At 45.0% G+C, this 22,055-nt stretch overlaps 1 protein-coding gene across 11 annotated transcripts in view; it reads left to right on the top strand.

Moving 5' to 3' along the window:
* PLEKHA1 (pleckstrin homology domain containing A1) overlaps nt 1-20,602 on the top strand; it is a 420,928-nt gene extending 400,326 nt beyond the window's left edge. For 8 of the 11 annotated variants that reach the window (XM_085602488.1, XM_085602477.1, XM_085602505.1 and 5 more), the window contains one exon: nt 17,224-20,602. In XM_085602488.1, the coding sequence (XP_085458614.1) occupies nt 17,224-17,535 (312 nt within the window). In that variant the 3' untranslated portion in view covers nt 17,536-20,602. Of the gene's footprint in view, nt 1-17,145 lie in introns of all 11 variants that reach the window. The other 3 variants (XM_085602524.1, XM_085602533.1, XM_085602540.1) reach the window with 2 other exon arrangements.
* The last annotated feature ends 1,453 nt before the right edge of the window (nt 20,603-22,055 follow it).

Here is a 22,055-nt window from a genome sequence, read left to right as displayed (position 1 = left end):
TCCTTCACCGAGAGCTCCAGTCAGAGTCTGTTGGACAACTCCATCACCGTCCATTACATGAAGAGATATGGCCTAGTGAGGTGGTGGACCCTATTTAACTAGGCAGGGCTATAGGAAATTGTCCCATTGGCGGCTTATCTAGCAGGTTCCTTCAGTGGATACTCTCACTTGCCTCTCAGTGTAAGACCACAAGTGCAGAGTACACCCCAGAGGGACTGAGGTAATCTTCTCCAGATTGGATATTGCATACATGGATCTTTTTGCCAAAGCCCAGAAAAGGAAGTGCCCTCAGTTTTGTGCCATGCACTTCCCTTTGAATAGTTACCTGGGAGATGCCTTCAAGTTCAGCTTCTCACTGAACCTGCTGTACACATTACCACTCATTCTGTTTCTGTTGAAACTATTGCAGGAGTAGGAGGACCTAGCACAGCTGATCGCCCCAGATGGGCAAAGAGAATCTGTTATGCCAGTCTGTTGGCATTCATCATGCTGCCACATCTTTTACTTCTTATACATAGGAAGGACCTACTGTAGCAGCAAAATGATCATTCACCCCAGCCCCAAAAGGCTGCAGCTGCACATGTGAACTCCAGTAGTTTGCCTGTACCAGTTTGTTTAATGGAGTGAGTTGTACAGCTTGAATGCTTTGAAATATTTCTTTGCCAATGTCCTGCTATTTGCTTCTTTTTCGCACCCAGGTTTGACAGTGGTTACAAGTAAGGGCTATTTGACTGCCTTGTCTGCCTTCATGTGTCTTCCTTACCTGCCGTCTTTGTTTACATCGCCACTTGTGGCACTTTTTATGAAAACACTTCCTTAATTTGTTTGCTCCAATACCAGTCACTGTTCCTCCCGAGGTCCTGAACCTGGTGTTGACTTTCTTAATTCCATCCACGTTTGAATCGATGCACAATAATCCAGTATGACTCCTCACTCTGAAGACATTATTGTTGGCGGCAATAACTTCAGCTTAGTAATATGCCCTCCAGTTTCGTAGGGTTTGAATAGTTTAATTTACATCTTGAATGCGTGTAAGCACTCAAGAAAGCTTCATTGCTATTCAGACTGGGGAATTTTGCATACATTTTTACTTCCTGTAACACATGAAGGGCTATCTGAGAGTACATATATAGTAATAATATAGATTGTAACTGAAAAAAACAGGAGCTCTGGATGTATTTTAATTCCAGTAGTTTGATTATCAGCAAAAATTGACACTAACCTTTTTTTATTTAATAGATTCATTTTGTACAACTGCACTAAAATGGTTTCAGTGTACATTACAACAAAAATAATAAAAACATATTGACTGCAAGTATACTAGCAATATACTAAGTTGCCGGTTGTAGTGCGGAGTTTAATTCAGAACAAGGCAGAAAAGATGAGAATTTAACAGTTAGCTGAGTGAGAGAAGGGTTGGTTGAGTTCTTACGTGAACCACCTGATAGTCCAAGAAGATTTTTGCTGTATACGTATAGGTCAAGTGTAGCGCTTAGCTGGTTTTAAATCACAGTGATTCCTAATCTAAAGAGTTCTCTCTTCTGAGACTTCCACATATAGTGAAATGTGAAGTAATTTGGCTAGATATGGTGGTTTACCTAAGTGTCTGGCTTCATGCACAAGTCAGTGATTTTAGGTTTGATCATTGTTTCAATAGATAACCTGTGTCAGTGTCTTAGAAATGCAGAGAAAATTATTCAATTATTTTGTGATGATTGACTGACACCTCCTCGTATGGTGTTACCGAAGTTGAAACAAGAGATGAACAGACTATAAGCTGCTATTCTTAGTTGGTCAAGGAACAGCAGGAACTCCTTGTCCGAGGCATGTGTGGCTGGAGATACACATACTGTGCATACTCCTGCGATCTCGTGTTAGACCCGGATGTGTGCAAGTTGTTTTACTTCGAGTCACTAGATAATGGGACTCCACCTCTTACTGGTAATGCACATGATCACAGGCCCCATTATTAGATTGTTTTATTTCCACTCTCTGGTTCCGACATGTAATACTGTGCTCTGGATCCACGCAGTTGAGGTGTTCTTTTCAGCCTTCGTTATTCCTCTCTCTCCTACTGTATTGTCTTTGATCACGTTTCCCTTCTTTCATATCGAGTCATTGCCTAAGTTCCTTGGGGCGGACCTTCAGTCGACTTCGGCCTCTGGTGGAGCCTCGCCCTTCGGGCCTTTTCCTCTTCTGCTTGCTCTGCTCTCACCATGCTTTGCCTTTATGCAACAGACACCTTTTTAATGCTGCCCTCAGTGTCCTGTGAAACGCCCATGGGACAACCTCCACCAGGTCTGTAATCTTTGTCTCTCACCTGAGCATGACGAAGCCTCGTGTTGCTCATTCCGGTACAGTAAGACACTTCAAAAGCACTGGGCCTGTCGACTTGAGCTATCGTGCAGGAGCGGCAAAGGCACCCCAGACCTCTTTGGCATCCAGGACCTTGAGGGGGAACATCATCCGTAGCCCTTGACCACCGCCGAGGAAGCTTTCTCGCCTGATGCCAGCTCTGACCTTGACATTGAAGATATCCCCCCTTCTCAACAGATTGTTAGGACGGTTCCCACTCCTCTTCCCTTCGACAACTCTCGCAATCTGAGATTCTAACCCATAAGGGGCATTCAACCACTCTGGACCCACCCACAGAGTACGGCTTCTGGGCCACCTCTGCCTTTAGGCCATGGTTGGCACCGACTGTCCACTTCAGATCCCACTTTCGGCTCAGCACCCAAGAATATCCTAAAGCCAGCCTATTCAGTGCCGCCCATGCCCAGCTCTGCGTTGACCCAATATTCAGATGCGAAGTCTGCTTTGAAACTCAAATCGTCGCCAGCACCGAAGCCAGCAGGAAAATCCCCTGTCAAACCGGAACTCCAAAAACTGCAGGACGAACTCGACGCTGGCCAGAGGTATACTGTCATCCAACCCCAGACAGGCTGAAATCTTACTCAGCCTCTGGTGTCAGAGATTCAGCATTCAAAGAGGCAGCTTAGCTTTGAGGAAGCTGTTGAGATGCCACCACCAGCCAAGCAGTAGAAGAAACACGACAAGGCCTCCAGTCCTCTTACTGAGTTTCTGCTTCCTATTCCCTCCACCACATCACCCAGGCCTCCATCATCACCATATCCCACCTGCTTCTCTGCTTGACCCACTTTGCTATACACTACAGGGGTCACCACATTCTGACCTGTTCAAGCAAGGCAGGGGGGAAACCATACGACATACCCCCACAAGGAGACGCAAGGGATTCTTATGGTGTGGATACACAGAGGGATACCGATCCTGACTTCTACCTTGCCCGGCACTCCGCTCCAGATGACACTTCTTCCTACCACGAGGTACTAGACAGGGCTGCATTATACCATAGGGTAGACATGCACAAGGAATCTGTTGGAGTACTTCCTCTTCAAAACTTTCTTCTGCCCACTGTTCCACTCAGTACCTGCCCATGCTGAAGGAAATGCTCAAACCTGCTCAAGACATTTGAAAGGAGCTGGTTACGGCTCCTGCAATCACCCTTCAGAGTCTATAAGAAGTATAAGGCTTCACCTTCAGATCCCCTCTCCATAAGGGGTTAGCTCCCTCCACCGGATTAAGAAAGCAAGCGCATAGACACTGCTGATAAACGTGTCACAGCTCAGTGTGACAATTTTTGGTGCATCACCAACTCCATTGGACTGCTTTCAAGGTACAACCGGGCCCACTGGAAGGAGATGGAGGAGCTCCTCCAACATCTCCCAGGGGAGCATCATAAGAGAGGGCACGAGCTGGTGTCGGAGTGCAAGCTCTTCTCAAACACCAATGCTCTGTGCTTTGAGTGCTGCTGACACAGCTGCTCGTGGCTTCATCTCCAGCATGCTCCTTCGTAGACATGCCTGGCTCCATGCTTCAAGTCCGACCTTCAATATCCTCTTCTCAACCTGCCTTTTGACAGCAAACATATCTTTGGGCCTCAGATTGATGAGATGTTGGAGAAGATAAAGGAGGACACTGAGACAGTGAAGGCCATGGGCTCCTTCGAGACACCCAACCCTCACCAGTCCATTGGCCTCTGAGCTTATCTTTGAGGCTCCAAAATCACCTCCCCTGATGCCCCCATGTCCTTTCAGCATCAGCCAGCCCAGCAAACATACACATAGGCTACTTCAGAGGTGCCTACCGTGGTAACAGCGCCAAAGATAGAGACAAAGGTGGCTCACCCAAAGGAGCAGCCTCACCCAAGCAATGACTTAACCACTACTCCCAACCCAACCCCCTGTTGGGGAACAACTTCAGATGCTCTTCCTTACCTGGCAACATATAACCTCAGACCAGTGGGTATTAGGCATCATTCAACTTAGTTACTGTCTAGAGCTCACTTCCACCCCCCCAACATGCCACCCCACAGACACTTCCTTTCCCCAGAACACCAACACCTTCTTCAGGAAGCGTTTTAAGCGCTCATTTTTCCTTTACTTCTTCAGTTCCAAGAAGGACTGGTCCTTCAGGCCTATTCTGAACCTCAGACCCCTTAACCAGTACATCCTGTCAGAACATTTCTAAATGGTCACTCTCCAGGATGTCATTCCGCTATTACAGCAAGGCAACTTCATTGCTGCATTCGACCTCAATAACGCCTACTTCCACATCCCAATACATCCACCGCATCAACACTACCTCCGATTTGTAGTAAGTGGCAAACACTATCAGTTCTTAGTCCTGCCCTTCAGGGTCACAACCACACATCAAGTTTTTACAAATTGCCTTACAGTAGTGGCCGCACATTTGTGCAGACACGGCATCCATGTATTCCCATACCTGGGGGATTGGCTGATAAAGAGCACAGCACAAGAGCAGTATCACATACACACCCAAGCCATTATAAACCTGCTTCACGAACTGGGCTTTAACATCAACACTGTAAAGTCCCACCTCCAACCCATTCAAATACAACTCTATTTAGGGGCCATCCTCGATTCATAGGTCAGTAGGGCCTATCCCATTCTGGTAAGTGTCCAGACCTTCCATTAGTTGCTCCCTCTGTTTCTGCTAGATCAACAGGTCACCGTCCGGATGGTCATGTTCCTCCTTGGCATGATAACTCCCTGCTTCGCCATAGTTCCCGAAGCAAGGTTACACATGCACTCCCTGCAGGTATGCTTAGCTTATCAATGGTCTCGTGCAGAGGGTAATTTGGAAGTTGTAGTGTAGGTCAGCCACCACACTCGTCACTCTCTACAGTGGTGCAACACCAACAATCTGTTGCAAGGGCGATCTTTCTCCACCCCCTTCCTCAAATTACCATTACAACAGAAGCATCTCTCACCAAGTGGGGTGCATATCTACGAAACCTGACTGTACAAGATCTGTGGAACCCCAGTCACAGGGGCCTTCACATCAACTACCTAGGGCTGTTAGCTGTCAATCTAGCGCTTAAGGCCTTCCTTCCCCGCATAGTGGGCAAGGTAGTCCTCGTCTGGACGGACAACATGACAGCTGTGTTTTGCCTACAGGAACAAGGAGGCACACTCTTTCCCCAGCATTATCAGCTAGCCCAGTTCATCTGGCGGTGGGCTTTCAACCAAAACTTTGCCGACCTCCTCAGCAGGTTGCAACAACAAGTGCACGATTGGGAACTCCCCCCAACAGTCCTCCTACACTACTTCAGGCGATGGAGGTTTCCAGACTTGAGCCTCTTCGCCACTGCAGAAAACACAAAATTGCCACACTTTGACTCTGCATTCCTACAGTCCATAGCCAATGCTCTATGTATTCGCTGGTCAGGGAAATTTTCCTATGTTTTTCAGCCTCCCCCTCCTACCATTTGTGGTTTGGCGGCTTTGGCAAACCTCTCACTCTCATTCTGGTGGCTCCTACCTGGGCAAGACAGCCCTGGTTGACCACTCTCATCGAGCTTTCAGTGTTTCCTCAAGAGGAGCTTCCAAACAGACCGGTTCAGACAAAACCATGGCGACAACAGCCACTTCGATCTCAGGTATCTCATCCTTGCGATTTGGCTCCTGAAGTCTTGGAATCCGGCTACCTTTAATCTATCGCCGAATGCATGAATATGCTGAAAGAGGAACTCAGGCCTTCTGCTCGTGCCTTTTGTGCTGGTAAATGGAAAAGATTTGTCTGCTACTGCCTCTCAAATCTCATTTACCCTTTATCAGCTAGTGTGCAGAACATCGTCTGCTATCGACTACACTTCCAAACCTGTGGAAGCTGATCTCCAAAATTGGCCACACCTTCCCTCTTTAGGATCCCATTCATTAAAGCTTTCATGGAGGGACTCCAGAGAGTCATTCCTCTATGGATCCCCCGGCCTCCGTGTGGAATGCCAACATTGTTCTTACAAGACTCTTGGTGCCTCCATTTGAGCCCCTTCATTCATGCCCCCTTCAATTTCTATCTTGAAAAGTATCTTGTGGCTATCACCTTACTCAGTCCTGTCAGTGAGATCCAAGCATTAACACTCAAAGAGCCCTTCTTTCAGGTTCATAGTTATGGTTGTCCTTTGCACTAACCCTAAATTTCTTCCCAAGGTGGTCTCTCCTTTCCACCTTGATCAGTCTGTCGAACTCCCAGTTTTCTTTCCCCAACCGGACTCAGTTGCAGAATGGTTCCTTCTTACCATTTATGTTAAATGTGCCTTATGTGGACATGACGAAACGCTTTCGAAATACTCAACAACATTTTAATGCTTTTTCTGAGCTACTTGGGGGAAGGCTTTATCAAAGACAGACATTGTCAGATGGATAGTTAAAAATATCTAAACCTCTTAAACAAAAGCTAAAAGGGTTCTGCCTGTTACTTCGAGAGCCCACTCTACTAGAAAGATAGAGGCCTCTATGGCCTACCTGGGGAACATGCCCATAGCTGACAATTGCAAAGCAGCTTCTTGGTCTATACCCACACCCCTTCACTAAACACTATTCTGTGGACCTACTAGCTCACCAACATGCCAAGGCTGGTCAGACTGTACCCAGTTTCCTGTTCTTCTGCTACACCCAAATGTTAGACACTGCTCATGGTAGAACTGCTTTACAGTCTATGCACAGCATGTCTATCTACAGCCACACATGCCTCCAGCTGAAATTTTACTTACCCTGTAAGCATCTGTTTGTGGCATCTAGTGCTCTAGATTCACATGCAACCACCCTTCTCTCCGGAAACCTGTGGCTGCTGCAGTTATCACTCTTTCTTTCCTCTCTTGCATGTTCATTTCTCTCTCTTTATTGTATCGCTTTTCTCCAGCTCTATCCTCATCCACCGTGCGGAAATCAGTCTAACAATGGAACCAATGGCCACCCCATTACCAGCAAAAAGTGGAGTCACATTACCTCGTGACTCGAAGTCTTTAAAGAAAAAACATAATGCTGAAGAGCTTAGTGAGTATATTGTTAATGGGTAACGTTTTAGGGCTATTTGGAAGCCATTTTTGTATATTGATGAATGTAGACCTCTACCCTATCGAACAGTGAACCCAGCGGCTCAAGATACAAGCTCTGAGGAACATCCCTCGACATCACCACTCTTCCACAAATGTACTTTACAATGTTGACCAAGTTATATCAATTTGCTTAGAAAAGAGGAGAACCAATGCAGGATTTTGAGCAAATGCACTGTTCCCGGTTTGAAATTAGACTATAGTGATCAGATGCCATTGAAAGATATGATAGACTGGAATCTCCCTTATTGACTATAACACACAATGAATCCGTATGAGTGGCTAATTCGGTGCTTCAGTCGGAGCTCAAACCAGAATCAGATTGATAGTAGAGGTTTTTCATGGATATTATCAACACACCTCCCAAATGATTCCTTAAGCCAAGTCTTATTGGAAACAAGTCTGACCAGTTTGTAGCCATTCAGGCAAGATTTCCATGGCAGACAAAGCTTTGATCAATGAGCACCAAGCTGATTCAAATAAGTGTTGGTTTGTTTTGATATGTGCAAAAAAGACATCCGAGTAGTAATCGGTAGGTGTGAGGTGTTCTATAATGCTTGAGAGTGTGCCTCTGTTAATGAGAGAATTGGTCCTAGTGTCATTCGTTTTAGAATGGGGTGCTTCTATGGGTGTCCAATTGGAAGAGATTTGTTTCACGGAGGAGCAAATTTTTCTGAAAATTAGAAAAGAAATCTGTTGCATTTAGAGGCAGGTGGGAGTGAAAATGTTTTCAAAGGTGGAATTGTATTGGTATGAAAGTAATGGAATACAAATATAGCAGGCTTTAAGAAGGTGTAATTTTACCGATGTATGTAGTTGGCTTTAGCAGAAACAGCTGTCTATACTCTTCTAAGGACTTTCAGCTGGGCAAACAATATGTGAATTAGACTTCCTGTACACATTTTCCTTTTATGATTGGTCTTTTTTTCTTGGAGAAATGCCGTAAACCAAGGCTGGCTCAGTTTAAGTTATAGTTTTAAAGGAAACTAAGCAGTATGATTAGTTACTGAATGGTTCATATTCTTCTATTCCTTTAATTTATCGCTGGTGCCAGCTGAAGAATTAAGTTCATCTAGTATTGATGGGGTGAAGTCTTAAAGCGCAATATGTGTCAAGGATCCAGGTTTTCATGGTGCAGTTTCTGGGAACCAATGGAAGAGGGTACATTAGATGGTGTGCAAGAGAATGGGAAAGTGAGTCAACTTGTTTTTTTTTTTTTATGAGTGGCAAGAATTTGACTGTGATATCTATAGCGATGAGGTCCGGAATTCTCTGTTTGTTACAGCATAGAAGGAAGTGTGCTGATAGTGCAAAATGCTCTCCAGGATGCCAAAAAAGTACCTACCCTTTGGCATTTATCTTGTCAATATTGAAATTTCCTTTGAAGATAATGTTTGCTGAGTTCCATTCTCCAGGTCAAAGATCTGATCAGTGACATAGTGTAAAGCCACTTTCTAGTTCTTAGTCACCATTTCAGAACTGTTTCTAAAGTCTAGAAGTGAGGAAGTTATGGTACAGAGTTCAGCTGTGAATAAGTGATCCTGAAGGGTTTTCAAACTCAAGGTGTTCTAGAATTTTGATTGACATCACATGGTTTGTTTGCAGGCACTCCTAGCAGCCAATGGCCATATGGTCTTTTTTCAAACTTTGGGAAATAATAACAGGCTCAACTACTACATGGCAGAGTGCCAAAATCCATTTAAACAATAAAATAGATGATACGCGAAAGACAGTATTAGAGCTTAGTTCCATTGTACCTTCTGGGTATTTCACCTATGTCGGATGATCCAGTGCCAAGATCTCCTCTTAATTGGTGGTTTTAATATTGAGAGGGATCTGTAAAAAGTTTAGGCTGATCAGGTTGCCTAGTGCACATGCAGATATTTCACTGCAGCACATTTGGCGAAGGCATATAGCTGCTGTTTCCTCACTCTGTCTGTCACAGTATGACCACCTGCACAACTTGATGACCTCAGCAAGGGTCAACACTGCTAGAAATAATAGCACAAGAGGGATTGGATAGAGAGGTAAAGAAGGTGGTGGTGGTCTTTATGAGGAAACCCACCTGACCCCTCAGGCAGCATGCTAGCTGCTAGAGGCAGAGAAGGCTGGGGCATTGGATGCACATGGTGTAAAGACTCTTCAATGAGGGACCTTAGTAGGCAGCATATTGAGCATCAGGGCCAGCTCTAGATGCTTTTCTGCTATAGTGAGTGGTTCTCTCAAAGGATTATTCACTTGTGCTCGTATAACATAACATCTTTATGTCCTGTATAGACACTTATTCAGTTAGTCGGTAGTCACAAGGTCTAAGAATCAAGCACCAGTCAAATATTTATGCAGAATACAAACAAAACCACCTGCAAACAAATTATCATCTTGTCACATGAAACAAATTGCTGAGTCCATCGTCTCCACCCCCCTATTCTGACTTTGAAATATCAGCCCCAGCAACATGTCTGTAAGATATTGACTTGCACAATATTGTCGAGGTAAGTACACGTGGAGTTAGAATAGTAAATCCACACTTACCTGTCTATGATTACATTGACGATATTGTGGAAGGCGATATGTTAGTCTGTCTTGATATTTTGATGTGCAATCCTCCGAAAGTTACAAGAGATGCCCACTCATAACTGAAAGCATGTCTGATTAACCAGGAAGTGAGGGATGCAAGTTTATCTCCGTTCCTTCTTCTATTCTAGTTATCTGTATTAGTTTGACTCCGGGCCATTTGCTGGAATAGCAGCATCTTTGTGTCTGCCTGAAATGTCTTTTTTTCAAAATGTAAGCTGTTAGTTCCTCTTTACCTGGTTGTTTAAGATACCATTTTGTCAAGTAGTGAACTTTTGCACACTTGTATTTTAAAACCCAACTAGTCCATCCCATCCTGAGCTCAGTGCTAAACCCTGCCACAGGGAAAGTCTATCCCAACCAGCAGTGGGTAAATGCATTTCAGCACCTGCTGCCTCTTTTTCAGGCCGTCCGTCCACTCATTGTAAGGACTGTAATGAAGCTGTTGGGTATGATGGCTTCTTGCATAACAATTATGGCACACACCAGAATGAAACTACAACTCAGAATGCCTATCCAGGCAGTGGTCACAAGAGGTGGATCATTGGGAAGATCTGGTATTGATAAAGGTCAGCACTCAATCCTCGCTGGAGTGGTGGAGCAGTAACAACTTTTTCCACCACAGGCATTTATTAAATCCATTTCCCTAGGTGACCATCCCTACAGAGGAATCATTCACCAGATGGGGTGCACATCTTTTGAACGTAAGCGCATGAGGAACTTGGACCCCTCAAAATCATGTTCAATACATTGCTTACCCGGAACTGCTGTCCATCTGCCTAGCCCTCAAAGCTTTTTTCAAGCCTATAGTGGGCAAAGTGCTTCTCATAAAGATGAACATCATGATGGCCCTATACTGTGTCCAAAAGCATGGGAGTACTCTTTCGTCCTAGCTATCTGTTTTGGCACCGTAGATCTGGCATTGGGCAGTCCGCAACAGGATCCATATGTTGGCGAAGCACTTGCCGAGGGTGGACCCCACTATGCAGGATGCATCAACAAGTACAGAAGTATGAACTCCACTGACAAGTACTACACAAGTACTTTCACCTGTGGGGAACCCCTCCCATTGACCTCTCTGCCACTCCACAAAATGCTAAATGGCCAACCTTCACATCCAGGTACCCACTTCCTTAGTCCATGGCTAATGCAATGTGGATGAACTGTTCAGGGATATTTGCCTACTCTTTTGCTCCTCTCCCACTCATCCTGTACATGGTGAGGAAGATGAGGCAGGTGTCTATGACCTACAACCTAGTGGCCCCAAGCTGGAGCAGAAAGCTCTGGTCCTCATTGCTCTGGGGATGTCCATTTCTCACAGAAAGCTACTCAACAGGCTGGACTTTCTTGGACAGCAACATGGCCTAATCAGGCACCCCGACTTCAAGCATCTCAACCTAGTGACCTGGCACCCGGGGTCTTTAGAGTTTGGCTACCTAAACCTCTCTCAAATTGTATGACCCTAGTGTGTGAAGCTTGTAGATTTGCTACCCATGAATGTTATGCAGCCAAATGGAAGCAATTTATCCACTACTGCATCTTAAACTCCGGTTTCAAGACATCACCTGCTACCTTCTATCCGTACAGAAGTTGCGACTTGCAAACACCTTCATAAATCTTCCCCTACCTGCTGCTGTTGCTGCATACATGCAGAATAAGGAGCACTCATTGCTCTTCAAAATCTCTGTGATTGAGGTGTATGGAGGGACTTAAAACCGTGCTACTTTTAAGAAAACCCCATCCTTGTGTGGAACCTTAACATGCTCTTTACCAGGATTGTGTGTCCAACTTTTGAACTCCTTCACTTTAGCAACCTTCTTTTTCTGTCCTGGAAAGTGGCAGTTTTAGTAGCCATAACCTCGCTCAGACTCATCCATGAACGCAAGCACTCACGATTCAAGAACCATTCATTCAGGTGTAGTAGGGCTGGTCTTTAAAACTAATCTAACGTTCTTGCCTAAGATAGCCTCACTTTTCCACATCAACCAGACTATTGAGCTTCCCATATTCTTTCCACAACCAGGTGCTATAGCGTGAAAGGCACTGCACACCGTAGACCTCAAGCAGGCATACATGTGTAGGAAAGTGCCCCTTTTTGATATGGTCACCCCACCTTTTGCCTGGTATTGATGTAGTTTTGACTGGAAGTGCACTGGGTTCCTGCTGACCAGGTCCTCGTTGCCAGATCTCTTTTCCAAAACTTTGCAATTGTACCCCAATTGGCAATACCTTTAATACCCTCTCTAAGTCCTTAGTAAATGGTACCCCTGGTACCTAGGGCCTGAAGTACTAAAGTGTCCCCAAGGGCTGCAGCACATCACATTGTGCCACGCTAATGGACCTCTCACTAAGCACCCACAGACTGCCACTGCATGTTGTGTTTCTTGGTGCAGTCAAAAGTGAAAACACAACATGGCCTACATCCTTGTTTGCCATTCTGGCAGACACTGCATGTAGCATAGGTAAGTCACCCCTACAGCAGGCCTTACAGCCCTAAGGCAAGGTGCACTATACTACCTGCCTGATCATAACTGCTTGAGCAGATATGCCTCTCTGCTGGCCAGTTCAATTACTGCCAGTACAAGTGACCAGGGAAGCCATTTTAAGAACATGCTCTGGACACTGGTGAATACATATTCTCCAGCTACATGATGGCTTCACTGAAGACAGAGATGTTTGGTGTCAACCATCTCGTATTAATAAATAAACACTGATTCCAGTTTTGAATATATTAATGCAAGCACTCAGAGGGTAACTTAGAGATTGCCCCTGAAAACCAACTACTGGTTTGCCAAATGACTGGTCTTAGCCAGCCAGCCACCAGAGATGAGTTTCTTACCCCCAGGGGTGAGGGTCGTTGCTCTCAGAAAGGCTGCAACAAAGTCTGCTCGGGCAGAGGGTGTTTACATCCCCTCCTTCAGGATGCCCTGCAAATTAGAATTCCAAGGCAGCTAGCATCAAAGATCCCACTGCCTTTGGTATGCGAATCTGGCTTCCCTCACAGGAGAGGATGCCGCCCCCCCTTTGTTCAGTGCTCCTTTGACACCTGGACTAGAGGGAAAATTAGTAGCCAGAGAGGCATGCCCACCCTCAGGCTAATATCAGCCCTAAGGTGGGCTACCTGAAGTGGATACAACTTTTTACAGTCTCCCATCTTTGTGATGGCAAACATAGGAATTCTGGGATAGGGTTCTGCCCACTTCCCACAGGAAGTGGTCATATAGGGTGGGTAGTGACCCAAAGAGTAGGCAGCCCATTGGCTACGGCCCTACACTCTCCTAAAACCCCTAACTTCAGTAGTCACGGGAGCCCCTGGCACTAGACAATCAAATCCTGCCGACCTAAAAGGAGGAGGAATGAAGAGCCGCAAAAAGCATGAAATGTGGAAGGAGCAACTGACCTAGTGCCAACCCTGCGGGCCTGATCGCTGTTCCAGATGACTGCGTCAAATTCAACTCACCCTGTAAGCTGCTGTGCCTCCAAAAGCCTGAGAGGGCTACCAGCAGATCTGCCAAGACTCAGGAACTCCTGTGGGGCAGCGGAGCTGCTTCCTGCAGGTACCAACAAAAGAACTGTGGGGACTCTGGACCATGTAAAGCTGACACTGGCCAGCACCACTGCAAGCATTGCTCCAAGCCAGCGTGGTACATTGGCCCTCCAGAGAAGAAGCCCACCTTGGGTTTGCCAGGAGAGGACTCCTCAACGCCGCCTGCAGCCTCTTGGGGCAGCCTCCCCAGACAGCGAGTGACTTGGCTGTGAAAAACCTGATGCCTCGAGACCTCTGCACCCGTCGCCCCTGACCTGAGTGGAAGTGGACCAAAGGTGTCCCCACGTTCCGGAGCATCATGAGACCTGAGGCCCCCTTTTGGTTCAGCCTGACTGGTTTTTCAGTCCAAGCCTGCATACTCTTTTTGACTGGACCGATCCCCATAGGATAACATTGGGCACCTGATGCTGAAAAACACCTCTGCACCTGGCCGCCTCCGTTCCGCCCGAGGTGACTGATTGGTGCTGCCTTAGATCTTGCCCCATACTTACCTTAAGTCCAGGAGATTGGTCCCGTAAGTGGCTGTCAAGTGCCCGAATGCAGTACTTTTTTTCCCGTAGGACAACATTGGGCATCCGACATTGAAAAGCACCTCTGTACCCTGCCGCCCTGGTGCTGCCCAAGGTGACCTGTTTGTGCTGCCTTGAGCCTTGCCCCATACCTACCTTCAGTCCAGGAGATTGGTCACGTAAGTCACTGTGAAGTACCTGTATGCAGTGTATGTCTGTCCTCCATAGGGTAACATCACTGCTTTCGAAATTGCGCACAGTGTTGATTTTTCAAAAGATAAGCGTAATTCGTATAAATTGGTGTGTATCTTCTTATTGAGTGGTGTGCATCATTTATTGACTCTTTGTATTTGCAGATGTTTAACACCTCTCTGATAAGCCTAAGGCTGCTCAACCACACTACCTCCTAGAAGAGCACTTTGGGATTGCTAGAGCAAGCCCCTGTCCACTCATAAGGGAATACCTGGATTCTTTGCACCGTTTACCTCTTTTGGTATACTATATAAAGAGCCCGCTTCCTACAAAATGTACTACATTGACAGGACCAAGTCGTTATGTACAACTAACCAGCAGTTTCGAGTTTTGCTAAACCCCACAAAGTCACTCCATTTCCAAAGCTGATATTGCAAGACGGATTGTCAAGTGTATCCAAACTTACAACATCAAAGCTAAACGTGTAGTCGCTGTACCTCCCAGAGTGCACACTACATGCAAAAAGGGAGGCAACCATGGCTTTTCTAGTTAACATCCCATTAGTAGATATCTGCTAGGCATCTCTCCACACCTTATAAAGCACTATTGTGTGAACATATTATCCCATCAGCAGTGGAACAGAAAATGATACTGTGTAAGAAACTCATACTATCAAGTAGTTCTGTAAATTCACATGTATCCGCCCTCCTCCCCAGAAGCTGACAATTGTGACGTGTCCTTTTTACTTCATTAGCATCTTATAATGCACCTGACACATCACAGTAATCTTACTGCACACTCCACCTTCCCATTTCACCCGTTGAGTGGATAACAGTCGTGAATGGAGTCGGTGTCCATGCACATTGTGGTCTAAGAGGGGAGTCACAACACATCTCGAGACTCAAAACTTCTTTGAAGAAAAACAAGTCGTAATGTCCAAGCCCAACATTAAGTGACAGGAGTATGCAGAGTATGTGAATGTGCTGCACAACATGCCACAAATAAATGGTTTCAGGGTAACATTTTACTTCCTTCGCGTTCCAAGATGAAATATGTTCTATTATATGAATCATGAATGTATATATACAATTGTTTGGCATATATAAAAAATACTATCACAAGGAAGTATTAAAAGTAAAAATGATAGGATTGCATACAGGAGAGCTCTTAAGAGAAAACAACCTTTCACAAAGCAGTTTTAATGATGGTCTTATATGGGCTTTGGAAGGGGCGCCCCTCTAGCGTATCTTGCTGCAAAGATTTCAAAAGTATGAGGGCAACACAGAATTCAGCGCAAGGAGGTGTACATGGTGAACTTTCTGTACTAAATTATATCCTGATCCAGCTCAGAGGGCCAATGTTTCCACTAAAATATTCTGAATTAAATCTGGATTCACAGTTTTAAATAGGTTAATTTAACCTTTCCGCCTTCTGATGCAGTTACCTTCATATGGGTATTTCAAACGCCTGTTAGTGCGTAGAAGCCCAAACACATTTAGCTTGATTTGACCTCAAATTAAACAAATTGGCTGGGGATCCTGGGATCCCAAATATCTGACGCAGTGGATTTAAGCAAAAATGTTAGTGAGGCAGTTTCCGAAGGGGAGACATTATTGGCCCTTTGTGATACAAAAACATACCATTTCAATGTGATCCCTTGCTCGGGGTGGCTGCAGTGCTTCTGTACTGCTTTAAATGATGGTTTAAAGGATTCCTTTCTTTGTTCCAGGGCTGCTGGTACTGCAAGCGTAGATGCAGTTCTAAAAGGTCTTTGTTTGGTATAGCACACCTGGTTGAAGGTTATATTAGCCTGGGAGTGAATGAGCCTCTAGGCCTTTGTAGCACATGGTGTAGTGAGGAAAGCTGTTGATATTTTCCAGCATCACCCTGTTAAAGCTCTGATAAGTCACAACCTTTTATGAAGAAGTTTGTGTCGGTGAGAAAATGGGAAGAAAGAAATGTGCTTTCCGCTTGGTTGGCAGATCAATGTATGGACCACCTGCTGCTTTCTGCTCTATGCTCTTGGTATCATATTTGCTGTGACTGATCTAGGAGTGGTCTGTGCTGATATCTTTGTATGCTGTATAGCATAACAGGAAAGTGTTTGGAGTTAGAAGAAATGCTGCTTTTTTCTATCTACATGTTACTGTCTCTCTTAGGCAGTGCCTGCCAATTGCTGCTGTCATTGCATAATGCATACAGTCATCAGCAGACCACAGGTGGGGAGATGAAACCAAAGAGTGGTGTTTGCTCCACTCTTGTTTTTCATGCAGAGAAAATCAGGATTGAGGTTTTGTTTGGTCTGGCTGGTTCTCTGTTCTATTCCAGCGCAATGGCTGGTAGCAATGCATCTGCTTTTTTCCTCTCTTCTTATCCATGGCACTCTGCACTATTCTTGCAGTGAACATCGAGCTGCAGGTTTTGATGTTTGATGGAAGTGTAAGGGAGCAGGTGGGCGCAGTTGCTTCTTGCCAATCAGCATGGTGCACTGTGCTGTCCCTGCAGTGAGCAATAGCAGGTTTAATTATTGAGTGCTGAAGATAGCGTTTGAAAATTGCTGCTTTGCCTGACCATCTGTATTATCCCTGTGTGGAACAAGCGGCTGCTGGTTTTGGTGGTGTTCATTGGTGGGGAGGGTTAAGGGAGTAGGTATTTGCTTTTTGCTGCTCTGTGCCAATCCTGCAAAGGGATGGAAGCTCAAATGTTTCAAGGGGTGGTGAGGGTGGAACTCCTCCATCTGCACTGTGTAGTGCTCTGCTTTCTTCCTGCAGAGAGCAGCATGGTGCAGGTTTTGTTGTGGGGTGGGGTGGGGTGGGATAGTGTCTGCTTCCTGCTGCTCTGCCTGATGCTCTGCTCTCGCTCTTTCTTTTTGGCTTTTTGTTTTTCAGAGAGTGAAGTGTGAGACTGAGTTACTAACTTGCCTATAATGACTTGAGCACGTATCTCACCAACACTCCCCTTTGCAGGAGCACCCCATCTCTTCCTCTGAAAGCAGCTCATCGTTCCGCACCTCTGCCTCACATTCCACTTCTGTCCCCCGAGACGGCACATCCTGGAGATCCGATGCAAGAAACTCTATCTTGGAGAAGAGAGGATTTCACCAGTCTTTTACCAAGACCCAGCCAGGCTTCCCCAAGGCCGAGACTTTGTCTGCAAGAGACAAAATCCACCAAGTGACTGCTCCTAGCCACACTGAGAAACAGAGTGGCACCTGTGGCCTGGAATCCTCCTGCCATGTGGATCTGGATGATGACAGTCTTCCAGTCAGCGATGTGTGATGGCCTGGCACAGACTGAAAGAAGTTTGTGTTGTGCTTGGTCATCTACAATGGACAAATGACCACTTTGTCTTTGAAGCTCATGTTGGGCTTCTAAGACACGATGAAGCGGAGCTTCCTAAAAACTGTCTTTTACTACACCCATGCGCCTTGTTGTTCAAGAGTTATGCCTCCATGTTCGTTATTGTATGTTTCTTTTATTTTTTATTGAAAGTCCTGTGTTCCTTCATGTGCCAGTATGGTTTCTGGTTGAGTTTAAACAAATGCCAAATGTCGCCATTGTAGCACCAGTTGTAAGCCAGAAAGTGACTTTGTGTGCTGTGAACCATACCAGAACATGCGTCTGCATTCTTCTCTGTGCCATGAACCTTCGTGGAGGTGGGACAAAGCACAAGTGCCTGCCCTTCCATTTGACTTGCATCACTGATACGAATATCAATTTTAACTTGATGCTTCACAAATCCTGATGTGTATGCCCTGAAAGATACATTAAATTGAGAGTAACCTTCACAGATGCAAGCGAAAATGTCTTCCATACAGAAACTGGAATCCCTTTTATAGTAAATGGAGAATAAGCTGGAAAACTAATACATCTGAGGTCTCTATCTTTATAGCGAGAGCTCCAAGGCATTTTACTTAACTAACAAGTACATTGCTGAACGTTTTCATAGATTACTAACATGCCAAAACATCTTTATTTTCTTGAAATAACTCATTTGTGCTGAAATGCAGGAAAAATCATCTTCAGGCCTTGGCATATATATCAGATTTTCGCTTAATGAGATATACAGAGCCCCCACCCCTGATGTTGATATGTCTAATAGCGTAACTATGGAAAACTCTAACGTTGATTTTGTCGCAGGCACCTATTGAAGCACAGTGTTTGAGGAAAGTATTTTACAGACTCTGGGTAAGGCCTGTGAGTGCGCCCTTGGGGTATAATAACCATTCTCTTTGTCCTAGTGTTTGCTTTTAGTGGCTTACTTGTAATTGGAAATTTGTTATGTGAAAATTAAGATAAGTAGTGACACCACACAAAGACCCATTTCTTAGGCCTGATAATGTGTTTGACTGTTTAATATTTACCTGAACTACAAGCGAAAATCATCATGCTTGTCCTGATTAAGTGTTTAAACACTGGGAGCATGGGATAATATGTCGGGTATATAATTTCAAGTTCTTTTTTATGGTTTGAATTTGTGACTCTTTAAGGTTAATTAACAGACTTCCATGGCAAGAGGTTTCGGATTATTATTATTATTATTGTGTTCTTCATCAGATGAAAGGGAAGATGTGCTAGGTGAAGAGCTCCCTCATCTGAAAGTTAGCCTTTGCAAAAGCCTCTCTTGATCGTACGTCGGAGAGTTGGTCGACTCTTTGAGGTATTTAAGACCTGTATGGTTAAGAGGGGAAGTCACTTCATCTGATAGCTCTGCAGTGTATTATGTGGCAACGCTTTTCTCTCCACATCTGAGGGTCGTTCAGTGTTGGGATCATGGCTGCAGATACCACCATCTTCTAAAGATAGGCCGGTGTATGGTCACATACGTTTTCTTACAAGCTATTCTGTACGATTGGTTGCAGGCTCCTGAATCATACAGGCAGACACTAATGAGGACAATACTGATCTGGTTAGTAATATTTTTATTTAAAGAGCGGTATATTTCTACTTGCGTATGAACGAGAACTAGTGCCAGGTTCTTTGGCCGAATGCATTTTGTTTCTGTCCTTACACTCCAAGACAGCGCCGTGAAAGGGATCCAAATGTGTCCCTTTTTGTAAACTTCTGCCCAGTACATTGGGGACTGGTAGTCCTATTGCTTTCCCTCATATGCCAACCCCTCCAAATGTCCTGCTGCTGCCTAGAATCTTGGTTGGAGGCAGTAGTGCTTCATGAAAGTGTACATTTACTTCCATGTTGTTGCATTAGAACAAAATTTCTCTGTGGGGTTCCTGCATTAGGGCAATTATGGCCTCAATACCATAATTGTAATGAAGATCTTTTTTTTCCTCTGCAATGGCCTAACAGCCTTGGTGTTAATTAGAGTAGTTAGTCTTTGTTCTGCTAATGGTCGGCCATTAGTGTTGCTGAAATACAACAATCTGATTGCCTGACGTCTTTAGTTTTGCCTCTGTAGAATTTCAAACATCATTTGATATCCAAAGAGTGGAGCGAGACAGTTCCTTTTTTGGTGAACCTATGTCCTTAAATAACTTGTGACGTGGTTCTATTGATGGTAAGTGCCTGAAGCTCTCCAACTTGCTTTGCTGAAGTGATTACTCACAGAAGAGCTGTTTTCCATCAAAAGAATTGACATCCTATATATAGGGAAGTCTCTTTAGGGCCCCTAACTCAGTGGGTAAATCCCAGAATGGCTACCTATCAGTGGGAAAATTCATAACAAAGTCTTTCCTAAAGTTCGTGGTGACCACTTGAAAACGTTGATTGTTTTCCAGTTGGTACTTTTTAACAAGGAATTCCTCTGGTTCTTCAAAGAAAGCGCAGTTGTATGAAGGTTAACGAGGAGGTGGCACCAAATGCAATGTGAAGTACAAAATATGCATTGTACTACCCTCCCCCCCCCGACTTCCCCTTCCCTCTCCCTCCATAGCCTTGACTAATGGACTGCACACCGGAATCAAGATTAAAGCTGAGAGCATGCAAATTGCTGCTATGAAATACTCACATTTTAGCTACAGTGACTCCAAACAATTGTTAGCAATATGGGTACCCAAATACCTTATGTTCCATCCCTCTACTTCTTTGGCAGAAATGTATTGATTAAAGTTGAGATTGGCATGTGCACAGATGAACGCAATCCTTTATCACGATTCTGAACTTCATTTGGTATTCTAATTGCTCTTGCAAACCATGCTAATGTTGGCCTTTGGATACTAAATCTGTTTACAAATGGCATGCGAGGGACATGCAGCGGTTTTGCACCTGTACGATTTTGTGGTTGTACATACAAATGAGGGTGGTTTATTTTTGGGGCTGCAGATGTGTCTTCAGGAAGAAATTTTACCTTGTGATTTGTGGACTTAATAAACATATTTTATACATTGTCCTAGATTGTGTTCCAGTACATTATTTCTTCATAGAAAGCCTGTTTTAGCGGCTGCCAGAGAATGTTTATATGCAATTGGCTCTTTTATAATACAACTAGTCCTTTGTCTTCTCTTCCTTCACTTGCAGATGTTTATACTTTAAGGGAAGGCGACTGAAGCACTTTTTCTAAAATGTAATGGCGTTTTTCTAGCCAGGGTATATGCTGGCCCTTTCTGCGGTGTCCTCTCCTGTCACCTTCCTGTCTACCTGCCTTGTCATTGTTGTTGTCACTCAGCTCCTGATATCTTAATTCGTGGTGGGCTGTGTATGTTTTCTTTCTCAGGATATGTTTGCCACACAATGCTTGAACGGTACTGAACAAATAATTCTCTTGTACTATACAATGGCACTGTACTCTTCATGAGGGCTACTGCCCCTATGCCAAGGCTATGATATACCAGGCTGTTGCTGTCAGTTAATTGTAATTATGTGTTTGTGGCATATGTAGCTGTAGATACACATGCTGTGCATACTCCTGCTATCTAGTGTTGGGCTTGAATGTGTGCAACTTGTCTTGTTTGTAGAAGTCTTTCGAGTCATGAGGTATAATGACCCCACCTATTTTTGGCATTGCGCATGGGCATCAGCTCCTTTGTTCGATTGTTTTTTCTCCGCCGTCTGGTTCAGACGTGTCTAAGTGTGCTCTGGTATGATGCCATTGGGTGTTTTAGCCAGGCCCTCGGATCCGTTCCTCGTCGGTTGACTCTATAATTTTCCTTACTCATCGGTCCACGTCATGGTTTTCCTCTAATCTGTCCTACAATTGTCAGCTTCTATCAGTCGGGCCCTGCCCCTCCGGCCTAACAGCACTTCGACATCTAAGAATGTCCACATAATGAAAAGAACTCTTTTCAGGTTCTGCTCTCCTTGCCACACGAAGTACCCGAGAACAGACTTACACAAGGTTTGTAACCTCTGCTTGTCCCCCGATCATCGGGATGACTGCTGCGCCGCGTGCCTCATGTTCCGTAATAAAAGCACGCTTGAGAATCGACAGGCACGGCACATCTATTCAGCATCTGATCCGACGTCCTTGTCACAATCGGTGTGGAAGACCTCCTCGAAGCCTCGTGTGTCAACATCGACCACCTTGGCGTCCGATCCAAAGACACCCTCTAAGGCCCAGTCAGAGCCAAGACACTTGGTGCCGAAAATGTAGTAGCCCAGACAACCAGAGCCGAATCATTTGAATCCGAGATCGATCGAGTCAAGACCCACTTCAGCGCCCTCAGGACGTCTACCATCCTCAGCACATTCCAGGCCACTGTCTACAGCTGCATCGTCTGTGGCATCTGAGGATCTTGACCAACTGATCCTCCAGCGGCTTCAAGAAAACCTCAACGCCAGGCAGAAACTGGTCCACATTCAGCCTGGCATTGCTCAAATCCTGGCCAAGCCTCCGCACCAGTCTA

The sequence above is a fragment of the Triturus cristatus genome, chromosome 1_2, assembly GCF_964204655.1.
Source record: "Triturus cristatus chromosome 1_2, aTriCri1.1, whole genome shotgun sequence".
Taxonomy (NCBI): domain Eukaryota; kingdom Metazoa; phylum Chordata; class Amphibia; order Caudata; family Salamandridae; genus Triturus; species Triturus cristatus.
The sequence above is the reverse complement of the archived record's forward strand: the minus strand, read 5'-3'. Positions and strand labels throughout refer to the sequence as shown.